Source organism: Anabrus simplex, chromosome 1 (genome assembly GCF_040414725.1).
Source record: "Anabrus simplex isolate iqAnaSimp1 chromosome 1, ASM4041472v1, whole genome shotgun sequence".
Lineage (NCBI taxonomy): Eukaryota > Metazoa > Arthropoda > Insecta > Orthoptera > Tettigoniidae > Anabrus > Anabrus simplex.
In genome coordinates, this window is record NC_090265.1 from 1,080,377,552 (window position 1) to 1,080,400,565 (window position 23,014).

General features: G+C 37.1%; 1 protein-coding gene across 1 annotated transcript in view; it reads left to right on the forward strand.

The window, feature by feature from the left end:
• Positions 1-23,014, forward strand: part of Cubn (Cubilin) — an 882,604-nt gene that overhangs the window by 487,766 nt on the left and 371,824 nt on the right. The window contains exon 40 of the mRNA XM_068225286.1: positions 6,748-6,947. Within this exon, the coding sequence (XP_068081387.1) occupies positions 6,748-6,947 (200 nt within the window). The remainder of the gene's footprint in view (positions 1-6,747; positions 6,948-23,014) is intronic.

Consider the following 23,014-nt stretch of genomic DNA (forward strand, 5'->3'; position numbering starts at 1 on the left):
ATAATAATAATAATAATAATAATAATAATAATAATAATAATAATAATAATAATAATAATAATAATAATAATAAATAGATAATAATAATAACAATAATACATTTTAGAGAAATTTTATTTTAATACTCGGAACTCGAAATATGAAAATGTGTTCGTGGAACTCGTGTACCAATAATTAATTTACCACCTAGATATACAAAATAGTCGTGAAGATGACGCTAACAACTTCGTGGATCCACACTCCACCGTCTTACACACTCTCATTCACACATCATGCAATAAATCCCAGAAAACGTGACGGCATGTTTCCGTATACTTTGAGCTCCCATTAATAATACTTTAATCTAGTCCTTCCTGACTTTAATTTGAATCCTTATTTACAATTACAATTAAGCCCTGAGACGTACACAGAGTCTCAAATATCGAAATAAAACAAATAAAAAAAAATATGTAAGGCCAAAAAAAAGACTGACTCATAAAATAAATTACGCTAACCACTCAGCTAAATAGGGGCTGCCTGGCCGAGGCGGTAAAGGCGTGCTCGGTTCGCCCGGAAGGACGTGGGTTTGAATCCCCGTCAGGAAGTCGTAAAATTTAAGAAACAAGATTTCCACTTCCGGAGGTGCATATGGTCCTGAGGTTCACTCAGCCTACACCAAAAATGAGTACCAGGTTAATTCCTGGGGGCAAAGGCAGCCGGGCGTAGAGTTAACCACTCTACCCCATCACGTGCCGAGGTTAACAATGGTGGAAGCCTTTACCTTCCACTCCTCCAAGGGCCTTCATGGCCTGTATGGAGGTGACTGACCTTGACTTAGCTAAAAAAATCAGAATAAAATGTAAGAAAGCAAGCTGCGACCTCATGCAAACGGTCCACATTTATGTTACAATTATATTTACATTAACAAGCTTCCTATCATTTACTTTAAATAGGACGTAGTCCTACCAAACAAAGCTACATCTACAAAAATTATATATAAAACTAACCTATCCCCTTTTGCAACATTAAACACATTCACACTCACATAATTACATTAAAACTCTGTACTCATCTGTTATGTTGACTTGTAGCCGCTCGTCCTCAGGAGACAGTCGACCCCATTTTGCTTTTAGCCCGCCATATCGATGATAATGCTGCCTTCAGAAAAGACTTGGATCAGTCCTTTTGTCGCCATTGAGGGGTAGAAAGGTGATATATTTACGTTGCTGCTTCTGGATGTCGTCTAAAACATCCCCTCGTTCACGATGTAGAAATTAGGTCAAGATCAACTGGCCGGTTACGAGAATACTACAGCCGGGGTAAATTCCACCGACCGTGAAACCAGTTCCCATTCAGTCGCGGAACCGCTTCTCTTATCTACTCCCTTAACTAGGTCAAATATTTCCCATATTATAAATGGCTGAACTGAAAATGGTAAATTTTATGTCCTCGGAAAACAATTTACACAGGCAGGCTACTATGCACTTTGAAATGATTAATGGAACTGTTCTCTCCCTTTGGTAATCGTAAGTTAAATGCCATTCTCCCAGTATTAGAAAACTTGAGTATATCAAATGCTGACTGAGCGTCTTCCAACAAGATCTTACGAGTCACCACATGATCACTCGCGTAAATTTAAAAAACTTCTTCTTGCGATGTTACCTGCACAGAATCTCGCCGAATAATAGGATAATTAACTGACGCAGTCATCGTTTTTATTAACTCGTCCTCGAAGATGCCATCGTATCCTTGATTGGGGCCATCTTTTTCCTAGACCAATGCCTAGCCATATCGACGGTGGCTCTATCGTTTCATTGGCTCGACGCATCGCGTACCTGACGCTTGCTTCAAACATTTCTTATAAGCGACCCTAGCCTCTCGCCCGGGCATCCGAAATGTTGGTCGTTGGAATTCTGTTGTTCCCTTGTTCGGCTTTATGTGTGTCATGTCGAAATTCCACCTTCCAAACTTAGCTGGTGAGCAAACAAATCTGAGCTCCAAGCTCCCTGCAGAAATTGCGACATGTGCTGCTGAATGTAGATGTTTCCTGCCAGTTACTAGTACTTAATAAAATGAAATATTCTCTGTACATTCGAATAAATGACTGATTAATTAAATGAGCACTTCAGTAAGGGCTCAGTGCCTGATCCTGTCTTCCATTTCTCGTATCATTTTCAATTTCTTCAGCTACCTCTTTCACTCACTTTTCTTTCTCGTCTCTACATTTACCTGTGATCTGATTTTTTTTTTTTTTATGGTCTTCCAATTTGTTTCATTTTCTCAGTTTATTCCTCTCTTCTATAAGATTTAATATCTCGTCTGTCATCCAGTGTTTTCGTGGCTCCAGTTTTCTCTTACCTAAAACCTCATTTGCACCCTCTACTATTCCATCCTCAATCTTGATCCATGCTCTTAATTCTTCTCGATGTCTTTCTGTCACTTCATTGGTCTTCTCTTTGTAAGATTTGCTTAGTTTCCTCATTCTTCAGAGCATCCAAGTGTGATTTTGTTATTTTTGTTTTCTGTATTCTTCTTAGCTTGATATTGCATTTAGCTAGGCAAGATTGTGGTCACTGTCAACATCTGGACCTGAGTAACTATGGCTAGATTTAACTTGATTCCGGTAATGTTGTTTAACTAAAATGTAATGGATCTGGAATCTTCTGATATTATTTGCTGTTTTCCATGTATATCTTCTTCTGTTATGCACTTCAAAGAGTGTATTTGTAATTACTATTTTGTGTTGTTCACAGAATTCTAGGAGTCTTGCAACCCCTAGTTTGTTTCTCCTAAACAAAATTTTCCTGCGGTTTTCTCGTCATTGTGTGAGCCAACCACTGCATTGAAGTCACCCATTATTAACACATTGTGTTTGTCATTGGTCAGCTTGTGTAGATTGTTGATTTGCTCATAAAATAGTTCTACCTCTTCATCATTATGGGTGGATTTGGGAAAGTGTGCCTGGATGATAACTAAGTTTGTAGGTCGACTATGACAGTCTGTCAATAATGTAATTAGTGTTTATTACATGGCATGAGAATTTTTCACTTATGATTAGTGCTACTCCATTCAGTCCAGATACTTCTCCTGTGCCATGAATAACTCTGAATTTCTCAGAGTTGAAGTCTCTGTTACTCTGCCATCTTGTTTCACATATACCTAGAATATTGATATTGTTCTTTTCATCACATTTTTTTTTATCTCTTCTAATTTTTCTGCTCTCAAACCAGTACTGTTGTTTAACTAAAATGTAATTGTTCTGGAATCTTCTGATGTTATCTCGCACTTTCCTTCTTCTTCTTCTTCTTCTTCTTCTTCTTCTTCTTCTTCTTCTTCTTCTTCCTCCAAGAACCTACATTCATCAAGTTGTTGTGGCTTTTGTAGCAATGATTTTGCATACTAACGACCTGAGAGGCCTTGCTGCTTGTTGGATTTCCTCCCCTGCCAGATCTTGGGTTCCAAAACCTATGATCAGTAAAAATATCTCCATCTTGACTCCTATCCATGGTTGCTTCTCTTGAGAAATATGTTGATGCAGTGGTTTCCTGTTGCCTTCTGCATTTTTTGTTCAGCTGCCTCTTACATGGAGGACAAATGCTGTTTGCAGCCACCCCTAACATGGAGAACAGACACTGTATGATGGGTTTCAGTGTCATTTCCTCCACTGAGGGACCATCAACCTTTTAAAGAGTCTCATCAGCCCAAAGCCATTGGTCTATTTAGGTGGCTGGGTTATTTACCACCGCCCGACACTCAGCGTTGAGAACTTCAAACAATGTATTTTTTTCATTAAAACAATAATGGATAAATATTTGAATAAAAGGTAGTAAATTATATGTTACAGCTATAAAACTACAGAAAGTTTTTGATTCTGTCTGCAGACAGGTGGTCGCTGTGAAGCTGGCTAGAACAGGGGTGTCAAATAAAGTGATAAATGCCATAGAAGAACTGTATTCAGATGTTAAATGCATGATTAAAGTAAAGGAAGAGTTAATGGGAGGAGACATTCATTCAAATATTAGGTTAAAGTAGGGGTTCAAACTATCACCAATATTATTCATAATGTTCATTAACGATATTTTGGATAATTAAGGGAAGGAGAATATGACAAGCCCATGTCTTAACAATAAATTCCTGGCCTGGTTTTTGCAGATGGCATCCTTCTGCTACCTCTAACATCTGTTGGTATACAAAGCAGCATCAAAGAAAACCTGCTGAATATTACAAAAATGGAGTCAAAAATTTAGCATAGAAAAAACAAAAGTAATGGCATGTAAAATGGAAATAAATTAAAGAAAAAAGAAAGGTGGTGGTTAGATGGCATAGAATAAGAAGTACTCGTAGTCAATGAAATAGAATATTTAGGAATTATACTAGCATCTAACAGTAAGTGGAATGACAAATTAGATAAGGAAAAATGAAAGGGCTGGCAGTTCTATCTAGCATGAGATGTTTGGAGAGGATGATGTCAAATATTGATTAAAAGCTGCCTGAAAGTATTTTAAATTTGCTTGTGAAATCCAGAATGGTGCAGAAGTATCGGGCATTGAAGAAAGCAGTAAAGAACTAGAAGTAATAGGTATTAATTTTTGCAAAATAATAATTGGTCTATGAGAATTCAAACCTAATAGTGGAGTTAGAATTAATTGTAACTATTTAAACATACAAGCAGATATAGCAGATATTGATTAAGATTAAGGAGGGGAAACAGCAGGGAAATATTAATATTTAGCTTACCAACATCAGAAGAAGCATTTAAATGATGATTGCTGGCTAAGGAAAGTAAAAGGGATGCCAGACAGAATAGGAATGGGAAAATGTTGGGATAAAGAGATTCAGAAGAACCGGGCAAGCTGGCTGTGTGGTTAGGGACTCGCAACTGTGAGCTTGTATCCAGGAGATAGTGGGTTTGAACCCCACTGTCGGCAGCCCTGAAAAGGGTTTTCCATGGATTTCCATTTTCACACCAGGCAAATGCTGGGGCTGTATGTTAATTAAGGCCACAGCTGCTTCCTTCCCACTCATAGGCCTTTCCTATCCCATCGTGCCATAAGACCTACCTGTGTTGGTGTGATGTAAAACAAATTGTAGGAAAAAGATAAGAAGATGACTACTTGAGTAAAAGATATTGAGAAGCAGATTATCATGGGGAAATAACATTATTAGAGATCTGCAAAATTATCCAGTTCATACCCCACTGCCGGCAGCCCTGAAGATGGTTTTCCGTGGTTTCCCACTCTCACACCATGCAAATGCTGGGGCTGTACCTTGATTAAGGCCATAGCCGCTACCTTCCCACTCCTAGCCACTTCCTGTCCCATCGTCGCCATAAGACCTATCTGTGTCGGTGCGACATAAAGCAAATTGCAAGAAAAGAAAAAAATTCAGAAGTTGTTAATAAATGAGGAAAGACTTACGAATAGAGAAGTAAGAAGTATAGTGTGCAGAAATGTGATGAAAATCATTATTTATTCTATGGATAATCAATAGAAGAGGGACATCTGTTGAGAATATGATGGAAGACTGATTTAGTTAGGGTTAAATATATGGGTAGTGAATATAAAGTAAAAATTGAAAATGAGAAGGAACTCCATACAATAAATTGTGAAATTATTAAACAAGGAGTGGATTGCACTTGGAAGAACATCAACATCTTTCTGTATTTTAAAAGGATATGTGGTAAAAGAAAAACAAAAACTAACCCCACAGCACTACAGCCCTGAAGGGCCTTGGCTAGCAAGTGACTGCTGCTTAGCCCGAAGGCCTGCAGATTAAGAGGTGTAGTGTGGTCGGCACGATGAATCCTAAAAGAAAATAAGAGAAGACAAAACAAGCTCGCTATTTGCTTTACGTTGCACCAACACAGATAGGTCTTATGGCGACGATGGGATAGGAAAGGCCTAGGAATGGGAAGGAAGCAGCCATGGCCTTAATTAAGGTACAACCCCAGCATTTGCCTGGTGTGAAAATGGGAAACCACGGAAACCATCTTCAGGGCTGCCAACAGTGGGGTACAAACCCACTATCTCCCGGATGCAAGCTCACAGTTGCGCGCCCCTAACCACACGGCCAACTTGCCCGGTAACAAAACAAGAACTAAGTTAACCAATGAAGGGTAGGATACATGTTTGTCGTGGAATATACAACATTGCAAAATATCTGATAGAAAGGGAAATGAAAAGTAGTAATATGTAGAAGAGGCAATACACTCTATTAGGTTTAAGTTTAATTTAATGTAGAAGTAGGCAATATTTTTGTAACAAGGAAAAACAATGCATATATTTAAGAAAGGATTGCAATAAATGAATAATTACTTCCCAGTTTAAGGTGATTCATAACTAGGGTATGGGAGTATTCAGTTCTAATTTAATATTTTATATCTTTCAAGATAATGTTTACAAAAGTGATTTATTTCGTCATCTGTCATATTACTCTAATGATACCACTTCATGAGCAGACCAACTAACAATAATGTACCGGTATAAAGAGAATTGAATTGAATTGAATTGAATTGAATTGAATTGAATTGAATTGAATTGAATTGAATTTATTGATAATGATGATATACATGCCACTGAGGCTGAAAAGCCCCTTTATGTAGCGTCTACTTATAACACAAAAAGAGTTTGAGAGGAATTTTAATAAATTCCATATTGTAATTTGGTTTTTAATGTGGATGACAGTTTTGTTATTTATCAAATGAAATTTAGTTCTTACAAGCCTTTACCATGTCTGATATTCTTATATTCACAATTTGTTCTCTTGCAGTATGTGGTGGGACCATCAATGCTCCAAGTGGTGTCATCGAGGTGCATAATATGACCAATAAGTTCTCTGATCGTTCGCGATACACGATCAAGTGCCAGTGGAATGTGACAGTGCGCTCAGGAAGAACTATTTCTGTAACGTTCGATCGTTTCCAGGTTCCTGAAGATCTTTCTGGCACCTGTTCAAATTCATATCTGATGGTGAGTTAAAGTTAATATACATACATACATTACATACATTATCATTATAGACTGTTATGCCTTTCAGCGTTCAGTCTGCAAGCCTCTGAGAATTTACTAAATGTCGCCTAAATCCTCGATTTGCAACTAGTGTTGTGGCCTCATTTGGTCCTATACCTCTTATCTTTAAATCGTTCGAAACCGAGTCTAACTATCATCGTCTTGGTCTACCTCTACTTCTCTTACCCTCCACAACAGGCTCCATTATTCTCCTAGGTAACCTATCCTCCTTCATTCGCCTCACATGTCCCCACCACCGAAGCCGGTTTATACGTACAGCTTCATCCATCGAGTTCATTCCTAAATGAGCCTTTATCTCCTCATTCCAAGTACCCTCCTGCCGTTGTTCCCACCTGTTTTTACCAGCAATCATTCCTGCTACTTTCATGTCTGTTACTTCTAAGTTATGAATAAGATATCCTGAGTCCACCCAGCTTTTGAACTGTAAAGCAAAGTTGGTCTGAAAACAGAACGATGTAAACATAGTTTCCTCTGGGAGTTGACTTCCTTCTTACAGAATACTGCTGATCGCAACTGCGAGCTCACTGCATTAGCTTTACAACACCTTGATTCAATCTCACTTACTATATTACCATCCTGGGAGAACACACAACCTAAATACTTGAAATTATCGACCTGTTCTACCTTTGTATCACCAATCTGACATTCAATTCTGTTGAATTTCTTACCTACCGACATCAATTTAGTCATGTTATAATTCTCATGTTAGGTCCGTATTGAAATGTACGTAAATACAAAGTATGTTACAAGTGTTTATTTATATATCCACCTATTCAATACAAAGAGATATTTTTAGAAATTAAATATTATTATAAAATGTCAAGGGACATGTTTTTCCCATATTAAGGGCATCATCAGCCTTAAATTCAAACCTGTATGGTGAAAAATCAGGATCCTGTATCCCTCCCTTCCTAAGATTCTTTATTACTGTCCAGAAAGGTTTCCCTGCTGCTTGACCTAGCCTTTCCAGGTTATTACCAAAATCTTCCCATGACTTCTTTTTGGATTCAACAACTATTTGTTTCACTCTGTTTCTTTCATCTACGTACAGATCCCTGTCTGCCTCGGCCCTTGTTTGGAGCCATTTCTGATAAGCCTTCTTTTTACGTTTACAGGCTGCTCTCACTTCATCATTCCACCAAGATGTTCACCTTTTCCCATCTTTACACACAGTTGTTCCTAGACATTCCCTTGCTGTTTCTACTACAGCATCCCTGTATGCCACCCATTCACTTTCTATATCCTGAACCTGCTTACTGTCTACTGTTTGAAACTTCTCACTAATCATATCTATGTAATTCTGTCTAATTTCCTCGTCCTGGAAATTTTCTACTCTTATTTGTTTGCAGACAGATTTCACTTTCTCTACCCTAGGCCTAGAGATACTTAGTTCACTACAGATCAGATAGTGGTCTGTATCATTGAAAAATCCACGGAAAACTCGTGCATTCCCAACAGATTTCCTGAATTCGAAGTCTGTTAAGATACAGTCTATTATGGATCTGGTACCCCTAGCATCCCATGTGTAGCAGTGAATAGCCTTATGCTTGAAGAATGTATTCGTAACAGCTAAACCCATACTAGCTCAGAAGTCCAGCAAACGCTTCCCATTCCCATTAGCTTCCATACACGGACACAACTCTCGTCCTAATCCCTCCAACTGACAAATCTACCCACGTAATTCGCTTTTACGTGCCTAACAGAATCTATGTTGCGTGCAGTGGTATTCCTGATGAAGAGCCCTACCCCAGACTCTGCCCTTCCCTTTCTAACAACCGTCAAGTACACTTTATAATCTCCTATCTCTTCCTCATTATCTCCCCTTACCCGAATATCATCCTCTTTGCTTACTCAGCCATTTCTACCTTCTTTCTTCCATAAGCCCCATTAATATTGATAGCTCCCCATCGAATTCTATTTCAGTCGCCAAGTTGTTTCCAAGGAGCCCCTCGCCTGTCAAATGGGAGTGGGACTCCATTACTCCTATAGGTCCGAGGCTTGCTTAAAATGTTTTGAGCTTGGTAAATTCATGAAGCAGGATGCTACCCTACTTGCACATAGTCCAAGTGAGGATATCTCCTCTAACAGGTTATGGACCACCGGTGAATTGTATAGTCCTAGCCGTGTGAGCACAAGGAGGGCCACGACTCAGAATATGTCCGAGATGCCCATTCCCTTTTCCATAGCAACTGGTATCCCAACTCTCAGGACCACTTACTAGGCCACTGAGCCGTTGCCCATGGTTCATGAACTAGGACGTGACTACAGTAACCCACAAACATGAACCATCCACAAACATGAACCATAAAAAGTTAATATGGTCTCTGGAAAACTGAAATACTGTACGAAACTTCATTTATATTTAATACTTCCTCAGTGGATAATCATGACTTTATACACTTGTGATTAATGAATTATACATTAATTAACTTGTATTTAAAGTAAGCACTAAGCAAGATATTTTATATTTGGCTGCCATTCTTTCAATAATATTCTGCAATAGAGAAAAAAATTGTGTAAATTATGTCAGTGATGAGTTTTGCCATCATAATCAAATTCTCTTAATACTTCTTCTCTAAGAAAGTTAAAAACAATTAATATCTATATAAGTAATTGTGATTAATAATAATAATTTTTTAAAAATTTCGTGTGGCTATTTCGAGACAAGTGTAGCCCTTGTAAGGCAGACCCTCTGATGAGGGTGGGTAGCATCTGCCATGTGTAGGCAACGGCATGTTATTGTAGTGGAGTATAGTGTTATGTATGGTGTGTGAGTTGCAGGGATGTTGGGGACAGCACAAACACCCAGCCCCTAAGCCACTGGAATTAACCAATAAAGGTTAAAATCGTCGACCCAGCTGGGAATTGAACTCGGGACCCTCTGAACTGAAGGCCAGTATGCTGACCATTCAGCCAACGAGTCGGGCATAATAATAATAATAATAATAATAATAATAATAATAATAATAATAATAATAATAATAATAATAATAATAATAATAATAATAATAATAATAATCATCATCATACAGGTGCAACAGGGTCACAGAAATTATGGTCCTGCTACCTTTATCATTTCCACACATATTTCATCCATCGCTGCTGCTTTACCTGTTTTCATTTTTTTAACAGCTATCTCCACCTCTGCCATTTATTGAAATAATCTTTCCACCTATTCTTTCTCTCTTCTGGTCTGTTATTACATTGTCACTCTCTTCCTTCACTTGTTTTGTATAGATTTTTTTCTTATTTTTTATCAATCCATACAAAATTCTTTTTCCATCATTCACATCCTTTACCAACTCTTGTGTGAATCTCTCCCAACATTTTTTATTTTCCTCAGTTTCCACTTCTTTACACTTCTGTATTCCATTCTTGCCATGCTTCTTTTTTTAACAACTCCTTCACCTTTTCATTCCACCAACGTGTCTCCTTTTCCTTCACTCTCGCCAAAGTTCTGCCACAAATCTTCTCTGCACAGCTTACAAAGGTGTTATTAAATTTATTAAATTAAATTTATTCTTCTACACTTTCTATTTCTGATATAGGGATGTGCTCTTTTAATTCCTCCTGAAATTTATCCTGAGTACTTTTATCTTTTAATTTCCATACTTTTTCTTCTGCCTTATTTCTTTTATATCACAGTTTTACCTATTTTCAATTTTGCTACCACTACTCTGTGGTCTCCATCAAATGCATCACCTTGTAGTGCTGTTACATCTATTAACTATTTACGATTTATTTTCTCAACCAAAAAATAATCAGTAACTGTTTTTTTCCTTCTTCCACCCGAGTCATATCTAGTGATCTTTCTACTATTCTTCTTTCTAAACCAAGTGTTACCCACAATCATTCCATTTCTCTCACAAAAATCAATTGACTCGCTCACTGTTTCTTTCTTTATATCCGAATGAACCAATTACTTGTTCTTTACCCTGTTACTCCTATATTAAAATTAATGGTGACTGATTACTACTGCTCTTTGTATTTAAACACTGTGTAGGTCTTCATCAAGTTAGCCTACATGTAACTTAATAACCAAAATACACTTACAGTAACTTTTAATCTTTATTTTAACTAGAAATGCAGCATCAATTGAATACAAGCACTAATACTCACTTGTTCATTCAAAACCATCACAGCCTTTTTGGTTAATCATAGCAGGAGGTTTCTTGGAAACTGTATTAAGAGTCAAAGAAAAGTATGTGGTTCCCTACACTCACTCCCCCCTTCAGTGTACAATGTCTACGAATCTAGCTGGAAAACGAACCGTTCTTCCACTGCGAGTCCGAGTTTCTCTCTGTGGCTGCTGTTGCTGTGAAGTTCGATCAGGTCTGTCAGAATCAGTAATATCAGAATGGTGGTCTTGATGATCTGGACGAAGTCTTGGGTGATCAGCTTTTTGATTGAGATCAGCCAGGAGGTAGGCAGGTTTAAGTCGGTCAATTGAAATATTCACCTCTTTTCCCTTGATGCTCAAAGTGAAAACTTCTCAGTCTGGTTAATAACATAATCCGACCATCAAAGTCTCAATGGGCTAGTCCCCTGCACCTTGTTTCCAAGAAGAACGGGCAATGGAGAGTGTGTGGTGATTATCGTCGACTTAACGATCGCACCATTCCAGTGAGTGTAGGGAACCACATACTATTCTTTGACTCTTGATACAGTTTCCAAGAAACCTCCCGCTATGATTAACCAAGAAGGCTGTGATGGTTGGTTTTGTTAAATCATGAAATTTCATTAGGAGCTCAGAAAATTGGCAGTTAGCTTTCAATGTACTAACTGAATCAGCCTCCGATACAGTTGCTAGGTCAGCTGAAACAGTCAACTTCGTGTTTCTATCAATCAATTGTTTGTTTTTTAAATCAATTAATAAACCGAATTGGTGAATAAAATCAGCTTCTAAAATACCCTTGGATGTTTGAGCAATTATAAAGGGCCATTCAAGCTTTCTCTTTATTCCTAAATCAATATTCATTAATTTCAAACCAAATGTTTGTATCTGAGTCCCATTGGCTGCAAAAAGCTTGAAATCTGATGGTTCACTTCCTATCAATTTTGTTACTGGTATAACGGAAACATCAGCTCCACTATCAACAAGAAAACGTCCTGAATGACGATCTTTGACGAACAGACGGTAGTTATTTGAGTGGCCTTTCAATGAATCATTAGCAGCACACGCAACCGCTACAGTGGCTGCTGCCTCGTGTTTTCCTGATCATTCCACTTACATGGTGATACACATTTTTCAGGCTTGCACTTGGAACCAAACCTGAAATGGTAGTAACAGTATTTTCCTTCAGGTCTGTATCTGGGCCTGCTGCGGTTACGGCTTCGCGACCTGGGACGGGAATTATCACGACGCTTAAGTTGCCATTCTAACTCACATATTTTCTCCATGATTTCTTGAAGAGAGAAACCAGAAGTGGGGTTAGAGGTTGAGGTTACTGACCTAACTTCATCAACACTACCACGGGACTTAATTTCCCATATCTTAACACCAATATCTGCAAGTTTATTAACATCACCGTCAGCAATCACTAATACACAGTGAATTTCCTCAGGTAATTTGTCAAGCCACAATGTTTTCCAAAGTTTATCCAAAATTTCAGTACCACCGAGACCTTTCATTTTTCGAAGTAACTGGCTTGGTTTTAAGTCGCCAAGTTTAATCTCACTAACTTTTTGATTTTTCTTTCTTCACTTTCACGGTAAATCATCAAAAGTCATTCCTTAGCGATCATTTGCTCGTTTGCTCGTTTGATGATACCAAGTCCCAAATGTTGACAACAATTTTAAGATCGAGTTGAGCCATAAGATAGTTAAATTTTGTGTTTTCATTGGTGATTCCGATAAGGTTAAATTGCGCTTCTACTTGCGAAAACCATATTTCTGGTTTTTCAACCCAGAAAGGAGGTAATTTTACACTAACCTTTTCAATTGATTGTTTGGCATCGTCACTATTTTCACTCGCCATTTTGGTCCAGATAACAAGCAGTGTACGGTTAACACATATTATCGTATCACGTCGGGATCACCACTTGTAGGTCTTCATCAAGTTAGCCTACATGTAACTTAATAACCAAAATACACTTCACTTTTAATCTTGATTTTAACTAGAAATCCAGCATCAATTGAATACAAGCACTATCACTCACTTGTTCATTCAAAACGATCACAGCCTTCTTGGTTAACCCGCCAGTACTCGTGGGTGAGTGCTGCACTCACTTTAATTTTCAATAGCTTTCTCTCTTCTGGAAATTGGGAAGCCAAGCTCTCGTCTACCTTCCTTTCTGAGTATCCCCTTTGACGTATACAGGAAACCGGAAACATGAGTGCTTCCCAGACGCTTTGATTTCAATATTGACGTAGACGCAAACGGAAGTGAGTGCAGTGCTCACCCACGAGGATCCATGTAACTTTTCGTGCATGTGCGAAGTAGTGTGAGTCTGAGTGTTGAGTGATGTTTTATTAACATATTGAGTACTAGCAAGATACCCGTGCTTCGCTACGGTATTATACTGAAATTTATAATTGAATGCTTATTGTTTTAGATATATAATCTGCCAAAATTCGTGATTTGACTCGTTTTCTGTGAGAATCCACCAAAATTTGCAATCTGACTCGTTTTCTAATAGATTATGGCAAGTTTCCTCCCATTTTTCAATCTTTCTTTCCAGCAATCGATTTCGTACTTCACGGGCTAGTTCCAGGTATTCCACCTGGTCAGTTGGGCCCCTAAATCTTTGCGATCTTTGCCATATTTTCCTATTGGCATTTTTAATATGGATCAAATCCTTCAGGAGATCCGACGTGGTGTCATCTTGGGTGTCTTGGCGGTACTGTACCCGCGGCCGGACTGCATTCTTAGTCATTAGTCATTACCCATCCAGGACCCATTTCCAGCACGGTCCGCACTTTTGACAACGGTCCAGAACTTTATTATTATTATTATTATTATTATTATTATTATTATTATTATTATTATTATTATTATTATTATTATTATTATTAGACCAGCCCCATTGTCGTGCATAGGCAAGTGTGCGGGATTTCTGGCGATACGAATGACATACTTCCGTGCATTATTGGCCTTATTACAGAGGTGAACAATTTGACGGGCAATCTCATTCCTATTCTTTATTTCAAATGTGTTTAATTATTTATTTATTTGTCAGGAGAATCTACTGTAATCTAAGAACGTTCTCCGAAGGAAAAGAATGCTGTTGAAAACGAACCCAGGAAAGATTAAAAATGATCGGTTTATGATCAGAATAAGTACATCGAAAATCTACAGCCTGTTTCCAGTCATTCAACAGGGTCAGGGATCGTAATCTATAATCTTCATTTCCGTATTGACGAATTACACAATTAAAAATAGGAAAGAATTTCCACCAATCAATACTTGTTTTTTTATTGCTTATATTAAGCTACAGGACCGGTTTCGACCCCATATACAAGGTCATCTTCAGCTGAACCATGAATACATATTTATATGATGAAGCTTTGATTAAATTGCATTGTCAAAGGAATGTTATATGATGTGCATTTAGTCACATACAAATGGGGCATGTATTATCATGAATTGGCATATATGTCAGTATGTACAATATTGCAACTGTATGTCTAAAATATTATGTTGAGGTCTTAAAATTAGTGTATAAAACATATCTTCACTTAAACTAACTTATATATATATGTACAGGATAAAATACAATATATAAAATACATTTCGTGCACACGAACATTCGTATCTTGCTTGTTGGTCAATTCATCAACTCTCGTATTTAAGTCCCATTTACATTTGTACACTCAGCTGCTGTTCTTAGAGTTTAAAAGATATGGTTGTAAAATTGCACGAGTAAAAGATTAGTCTTCATGTGGGATAAAACAACTCTCCTGCTTCTGGTATAATCGCCGAAATTTACATAGACTATTTAGAGCACAAATACATCAACAAAATAGACAATATATTTTTTTGGTGCAGATTTGTTGATGACATTTTTGTCATCATCGATAATAGGTCCACAAATGAAACTGATATATTAGATAAACTCAACACAATAGATTCCCATATAAAATTTACCATGGAAACCGAAAACAATCGCAATCTGAACTACCTGGACATAACGACAACTAGACATGATGACCACCTTTCTTACAGAATATACAGAAAACCCACGCAAACCTCAAATACAATTAAAATGGATTCCGTTCACCCCAATACACACAAAAGAGCAGCCTACTATAGCATGATACACAGAGCATTCAATATACCGTTAACAAAAGAAGATCTAAACAAAGAATTACAACTAATTCATGACATAGCTAAGAACAATGGATACAAGAAAGAAATGGTTAACAAAATCATTCACAAAATAAAATCCCAACCCAAAACCAAACTAACAAAAGTAGACGAATCCAAGAAAGTTTACGCACTATTCACCTTCAATAATGCACACATATACCCCATAACCAACATTTTTTAAAAACATAACCTAAGAATAGCTTTCAGAACTACACACAATAGTACCAACATCATACACAACGTCAGAACAACCAATAGCAACAACAAATACAACCACTCAGGGGTATACCGTATCAAATGTAATAATTGCGAGACAAGCTATGTCGGACGCACCGGTAGAAACTTCCTAACCCGATATAACGAACACATAAATGCGATAAAACACAATCTTTTTTCCTCAATAGGACAACATGTTGCAGACTATAAACACAGTTTTACAAACATCGATAACGATATGCAAATCCTAAACATAAACCCCAACATCATACACAACGTCAGAACAATCAATAGCAACAACAAATACATCCACTCAGGGGTATACCGTATCAAATGTAACAGAAGAATTTTACATTACTCTAGATCAGTACACCAATCCAAATTATAACATAAATGAAATCACAGAAAAAACTAACATCATCTTCAATACAGTTATCCCCGCTCTAAGAAACTCTTACCTTAAGTTAATTGAGAAACAGAACGCGACACGTAACAGAAAAACATCAAACAACACACCCAGCTCCACCCCTACCCCACAACAACTCTCCCTACCCCTCCTTCCCTTCCTCTCACAGCAGCTAGTATGAGCCCAAGAAGAACAGGAAGTAGTACACTACAAGCTCGCACGTCAAACGCAACTCGGCTACACCAACAATAGTAAGTACATATTCAAATTTACACACATAACCTTTAGGCATTCTTCCAACATAATATCTCTCATAGCTCAATCTTATCTTCCACAGATAAACATAACACCATTGCACAGCTACAAATGGGAAAGGAGCCATTACTTTGAACCCAATTTTACGGACGCCACAGGACAACAAGATTTGATTCTAACATAAGGATACATACATAGCAGAGCTGAACATATTTTAGCCGAATTTTATCCATACATCTGGCACCCTTTTTTAAAAATTGAATATGTTTTATCCCACATGAAGACTAATCTTCTACTCATGCAATTTTACAACCATATCTTTTAAACTCTAAGAACAGCAGCTGAGTGTACAAATGTAAATGGGACTTAAATACGAGAGTTGATGAATTGACCAACAAGCAAGATACGAATGTTCATGTGCACGAAATGTTTTTTATATATTGTATTTTATCCTGTACATATATATATATATATATATATATATATAAGTTAGTTTAAGTGAAGATATGTTTTATACACTAATTTTAAGACCTCAACATAATATTTTAGACATACAGTTGCAATATTGTACATACTGACATATATGCCAATTCACGATAAGACATGCCCCATTTGTATGTGACTAAATGCACATCATATAACATTCTTTTGACAATGCAATTTAATCAAAGCTTCATCATATAAATATGTATTCATGGTTCAGCTGAAGATGACCTTGTATATGGGGTCGAAACCGGTCCTGTAGCTTAATATAAGCAATAAAAAAACAAGTATTGATTGGTGGAAATTCTTTCCTATTTTTAATAGGGTCAGGGATGGAATGAATAAAGCCCCATCTAGCGGCGGCAATAGGAATTAAGGAGCGTTTTTTTTCAAAACTCGATAAATGCAAAAATTTTCAAAATTGAGTTATGATATTTGCCGTGTACAGAAGTGGTTGAAATCACTAGGTTTTTGCAAAAGTCGATATATGCTCTCGGAAAGTTAAAGCAAAACTTGATAAATGCAGTTAACTATTAATCACGTTGCATTCTCATGGATAATCGGAAGTGTTATTCTGTGGAACAATGGAACGCCAGACTCCTTTATTGAAAGGATGTATTCTTGGAACTGCATGCCACATGTTCCTGCGATTGGCCCTCATTGTCGTCGACAGAATAAAACTCACTTCTTGAGAAGTTTTAAGTAAGTTACTGTATGAGGAACTATTTCACACTACAACAGTATGAATAATGAATCTGAAGATTCTGAAGCTGGCGTGCTGGTTCAGGAATGTGTCGGTGGAATAAAGTCTAGATACAAGAAGAGAGTACCTGGAAAGCTGCCTAGAACTAAAAATGAACCTAATATTAAATGCATTCATGGACTCAAAGACTTGCCCACAATTACAGAAGCTAAAACGATGAAACAATGCAAAGCTGCTGAACTCTGCTATGAGGATATCACAGAATTCCATCATCATGTGACTTCTTTAAACAAGATCGATCAAGACAAGTTTCTTTTGAAGTATATGCACATTTCCACACCTCAGCACAGGGTAGCGAACATTGAAAGTGCTAGGACGAAGAAAACTGTTTCTGTGAAGTACAGCATTAGGAAGAAAACTGGTGAAATACTTCCTGTCTGTGCTGCAACTTTTCAAGGTATTTCTGGGATGTCAAAGGACAGATTATCGTATCTTGCTAGTAGGTTTCATCATACTGGGAAGTTACCTATGGAAAATCGAGGTGGTGTCAGAACAGGCAAGGAACACAAGGACATTACGGTTGCCATTAAGAATCACATCGAAAGGTATAAATGCAGAGAGATTCATCATGGCAGAGGAAAGTCTAAGAGAGGATATTTACCGTCATATCTCTCAGTCAATAAGAAGTGGAAGATATTCTGTGAAGAAAGGAAAAGTTCTGGATTGAAACTGTGCTCGCTGTCAAAATACAAGTATATATTCTATAAGTGTTTCAATCTGTCATTCAAAACTCCTCACACTGATACCTGCTCCTCTTGTAAAATTAGTCTGATGAAAATAAAGACAGAAACATGCCTAGAGAAGAAGAATGAACTGAGGACAAGTTATAGATTGCATAAACTTCGTGCAAAGCAGTTTTATCAAATAATGAAAGAAGAAAACCCAGGTGTCATCAAGATATGTTTTGACATGCAACAGAATCAACCAATTCCAAAGTTATCAGTGAGTGAGGTTTTCTATGCTAGACAAGTGTGGTTATACAATCTCTGCATCATGATTCACTCAAAGGAGCAGAGGAAGGAAGACATATTTTTCTATACTTGGCTAGAAACAGAATCTTCAAGAGGTTGCAACCAAGTTGCTTCGGCTTTATTGGACTTTCTTTTTAACCTGGAAGAGAAACTGCACAAAGATAGCCCTACCACGATACATTTATTCTCAAACTCTTGTAGCAGCCAAAACAAAAATAGTGTCATCCTGGCCACACTTACTGCTTTCTTGGAAAAAAGCACATTATTCAGTAATATTCTACATTTCTTCCCTATTCGGGGACACAGCTACATGGTTCCAGACAGAGTGTTTGGTAGAATTGAGAAATCTTACAGAAGACAGGAAAACATACTGTCTCCCAAACAATACTATGATAGAGAAGCATGTCACCCTTAAAATTCTGAGCAGGGACTGGGAAATCAAAGATCTAAAAGAGAGTTCACAGAAGGTACTACGAGCTAGGTTGCCATTTAAGAATAGCCAACGTGTTATCACATATAATAAGAGACATAAAAGAGTCTCCGTATCAGTACAGGATACCTACTTCGCATACCCAGTGGAAGTTGAAGTTCTGAAAATGAAATCCAGCCATGAAGTGTTGCTAAAATCCTCTGTTTTACCAAAGAAAAATATGGTGAGCAAAGAAAAGAAGAAGGATGTTCAAGCTCTGTTGAAGTTTTTTGAAATACCAGATGATGCTGTGGATTTCTACAGGGTCGTGTTAGAAGACAAGTAACAGCCTTCTGATGGCTAAGTGTTTTGATGAGTTCTTGGAGTAGACTTTATTTTGTAAGACTTTAATTTAACCTGTGTGATATTAATGTGTTCATTCATTACAATAGGATTGATATTATAGGTTAATACCTTATTTTGTTTTGTTACACTGCTTGATGCTCAGTATATTAGAATCTAATAATATTGTGTAATCTTACAATACCAAGTAGCCTATATTAAAAAAATGTATGACAATGGAGCTCAAAAATAAATAAATTTTCAAAAAATATTATTCACAAAATAACAAAAATAAGTAAATAATTCCATAAACAAAAGTATATCATTCAGTTAGGGTATTAATGCGAAGTTCCATTTTACCAGAATATTTGCATATATCAACTTTTGAAAAAACTTGAGAAAATTATCTTTTAATCTTACCTCATCCACCTTAAGTTTCAACAAGTTCTATTCAGACATCGTGCTTGTCTGTATTGGAACTAACATCGATGAAAATTTGAAATGTTTCATGTATGTGCTTCTAAGTGGAAATAAAAAAAACACATTTCCTGAAAAATGATGTTTGCTGCAAATGTCGAGTTTTGAAAAAACGCTCCTCAATTGTGCCGGCTCCCGAAGCACTCCTCTGGGGCAATGATCGGTGAATGACAAATGAAATGAAATACTGGACAGTGTTGCTGGAATGAATGATGACAGGAAAAACCAGAGTATCCGGAGAAAAACCTGTCCCGCCTCCGTTTTGTCGGGCACGAATGTCACATGGCGTGACCGGGATTTGAACAATGGAACCCAGCTGTGAGAGGCCGGCGCGCTGCCGCCTGAGCAACGGAGGCTTCTTATAAGTACATTATGAACAGTAAAATCAATTGGTCTCACCTCCTTTTACACCCCACTGCCGTTAAGTTTATTTATCTCCCCTCCCCCCCCCCCCAAAAAAAAAATTAAAAGAAGGCATGTTTCTTTATGTCTGAAGAAGATTCCAAACACCAATGTTCACATCTATTACATTCAGTTTTGATCCCCATAAAAATAATTCAATAATTCACTTTTTCACTTCCTTTCACACACCCCCCCCCCCCCAAGTGAATTTTGCGGCAAAAAATACTTGTTTCTTTAATAGTAAAGGATCTTCTAAATACCAATTATTACGACTCTAACTTCTTCAGTTTTTGATGTATGTGTCCTCATGAAAGGAATTAAACTCCTTTACACTCCCGCCCCCCAAGATGGTTTCCCTCCCAAAACGCGTTTTTCTTTGTTTTCAAAGGAGATCCAAATAGCAATTTTTATGCTGTAACAACTTTAGTTTTTATTAGATGTATGTATTCTCATACAATTAAGTCAATTAATTTTTCAATTCCTTCACCCCCCTCCCCCTTCATTGGATTTTCCGACAATATGTGTTTCTTTACTTTTAAAGCAGATTCCAAATATCAAATTTCACGTCTGTAACATCATTTTTGAGATATCAGCAGACTAATTAAAAGAATTCAACACCATTTTCAGTCACTTTTACCACCCCCCCCCCCCTCCACCCAAGTGGTATTTCCGAAAACTAAAAATACATGTTTCTTTATATTTAATAGAGATAAAAAGTACCATTTTCACTTCTTTAACATGTTAAGTTTTTTGAGATATATTGTAGAAATTCTCATTTTAAAATTTCACCCCTTTTTAGTTCCCCTTAAGTGGAGTTTCCAAAAACAAATCACCTATGTCTCTTTACATTTACAGGAGATTCCAAATACCCTCTTTTTACATCTGTAACATTTTACATTTCTCAGATATTCTGTAGATATTGTCTTTCAAAACATTCACCCCAATTTGTCACTCCTGTTTAACCGCCATGAATAGAATTTTCCAAAAACAAAAAATGTGTGTTTCTCTATTTTTAAAGGAGATCCCATATACAAATTTTCAATTCTGTAATATCTTCAGTTTCTGAGATATATGTATCCTCATTAAAGGTAATCCACCCATTATTCACCCTTTTACACCCCTTCTATTGGGATTTACAGAAAACAAAAAATACTTGTTCCTTCATTTTTAAAGGAGATTCTAAATACCAATTTTTACATCTGTAAACTTTTAAAGTTTTAAGATGTAGACACACTCATTTTAAAAATTCACCTCCCCCCCCTTTTACCCCCCATTATTTGGATTTTCCAAAAATGAAAAAATATCTGTTTCTTTATTTTTAAAGTAGATCCCAAATACCAATTTTCAGGTCTGTAATATCTTTAGGTTCTGAAATATAAGTAGCCTCATTAAAGGCATTCAACCCGTTTTTCACCCCTTTCCACCCTTCCTATTGGGATTTTCTGAAAACAAAAAAATACGTGTTTCTTTATTTTTAAAGGAGATTCTAAATACCCATTTTTACATCTATAAACTTTAAAAGTTCTGAGATATAGATACACTCATTTTAAAAATTCATCCCCTTTTCACCCGCCCATTAATTGGATTTTCCAAAAACCAAAAATACGTGTTTTTTTTTTTTTAAAGGAGATCCCCAACACCAATTTTCAGGTCTGTAATATATTCAGTTATTGGGATATAAGTACCGGTATCCTGATTAAAGGCATTCAACCCTTTTTTCACCCTTTTTCACCCTTTTTCACCCTTTTTCACCCCTCCTATTGGGATTTTCTGGAAACAAAAAAATATGTGTTTCCTTATTTTTAAAGAAGATTCTAAATACCAATGTTTACATCTGTAAACTTCTAAAGTTTTGAGATATAGATACACTCATTTTTAAATTTCACCCCCCTTTTCAGCCCCTTAGCGACAGAATATCCAAAAATCCTCTCTTAGCGAGCACCTAAATTTTAATATGAATATATCTCCAAAATTTCATTTCTTTATGTCCAGTAGTTTTGGCTCGGCGATGATGAATCAGTCAGTCAGTCAGTCAGTCAGCCAGTCAGTCAGGACAAGTTACTTTATATATATATAGATAGATGGAACGTGAAGAGCACATTCGGAAGTGGTTGTTAGAGGAATCTGATGATGAAATGTTGGGCTCTCCTCTGATAGTAGACAATGATAGTGAAGATTCGGAGGGAGAGATTAAAATCTGTGTAGCAGTGAAGTAGCCGCTGACAATTCTGATTTCGATGAGCACATCGGGCCTCATTATGTTGGTAAGAACAATGTCACGGTGTGGAACATTCATTCCCCTCCAGACAACAGGCGAAGGAATAAGAAGAATATTGTCATTCATCTGCCAGGTGTGAAAACATATGCTCAGCACGCAGCAACAGTTCTCCAGTCGTGGGACTTGTTCTTTCCTAATGATGTGCTTGCTGAAATAGTGAACTACACAAACATTCATTTGCAGAAGTTCAGACAAAATTACACTCATATCGTGACATCTTGGACACAAATGTGAATGAGATAAAGGCCCTGATTGGTTTGTTATTCTTAGCAGGAGTTATGAAATCATCACATCAAAATATCCAAGACATATGGGCAACTGATATGACAGCACCGGAGTATTTTCGCCTGGTAATGAGTTACAACAGATTTTTTTTGCTTCTTAGTGCCCTGAGGTTTGATGATATTTGTACTAGGCAGCAAAGGAAAACTCTGGATAAGTTGGCGCCAATCAGAGAAATATTTCAAGGTTTTGTTCAGCGGTGTGAAGACAATTACAGTGTCGGAGAATACGTCACATTAGAAGAAATGCTGGAAGCATTTCGTGGCATGTGCAACTTCAGGCAGTACATTCCAAACAAACCATCCAAATACGCAATCTAAAGTTTTGCCTTGGTTTGTTCTCGGATGTTTTATACTGTAAACATGGAGATATATGCGGGAAGACAGCCTGAAGACCCCCTTTGTAATAGACAATA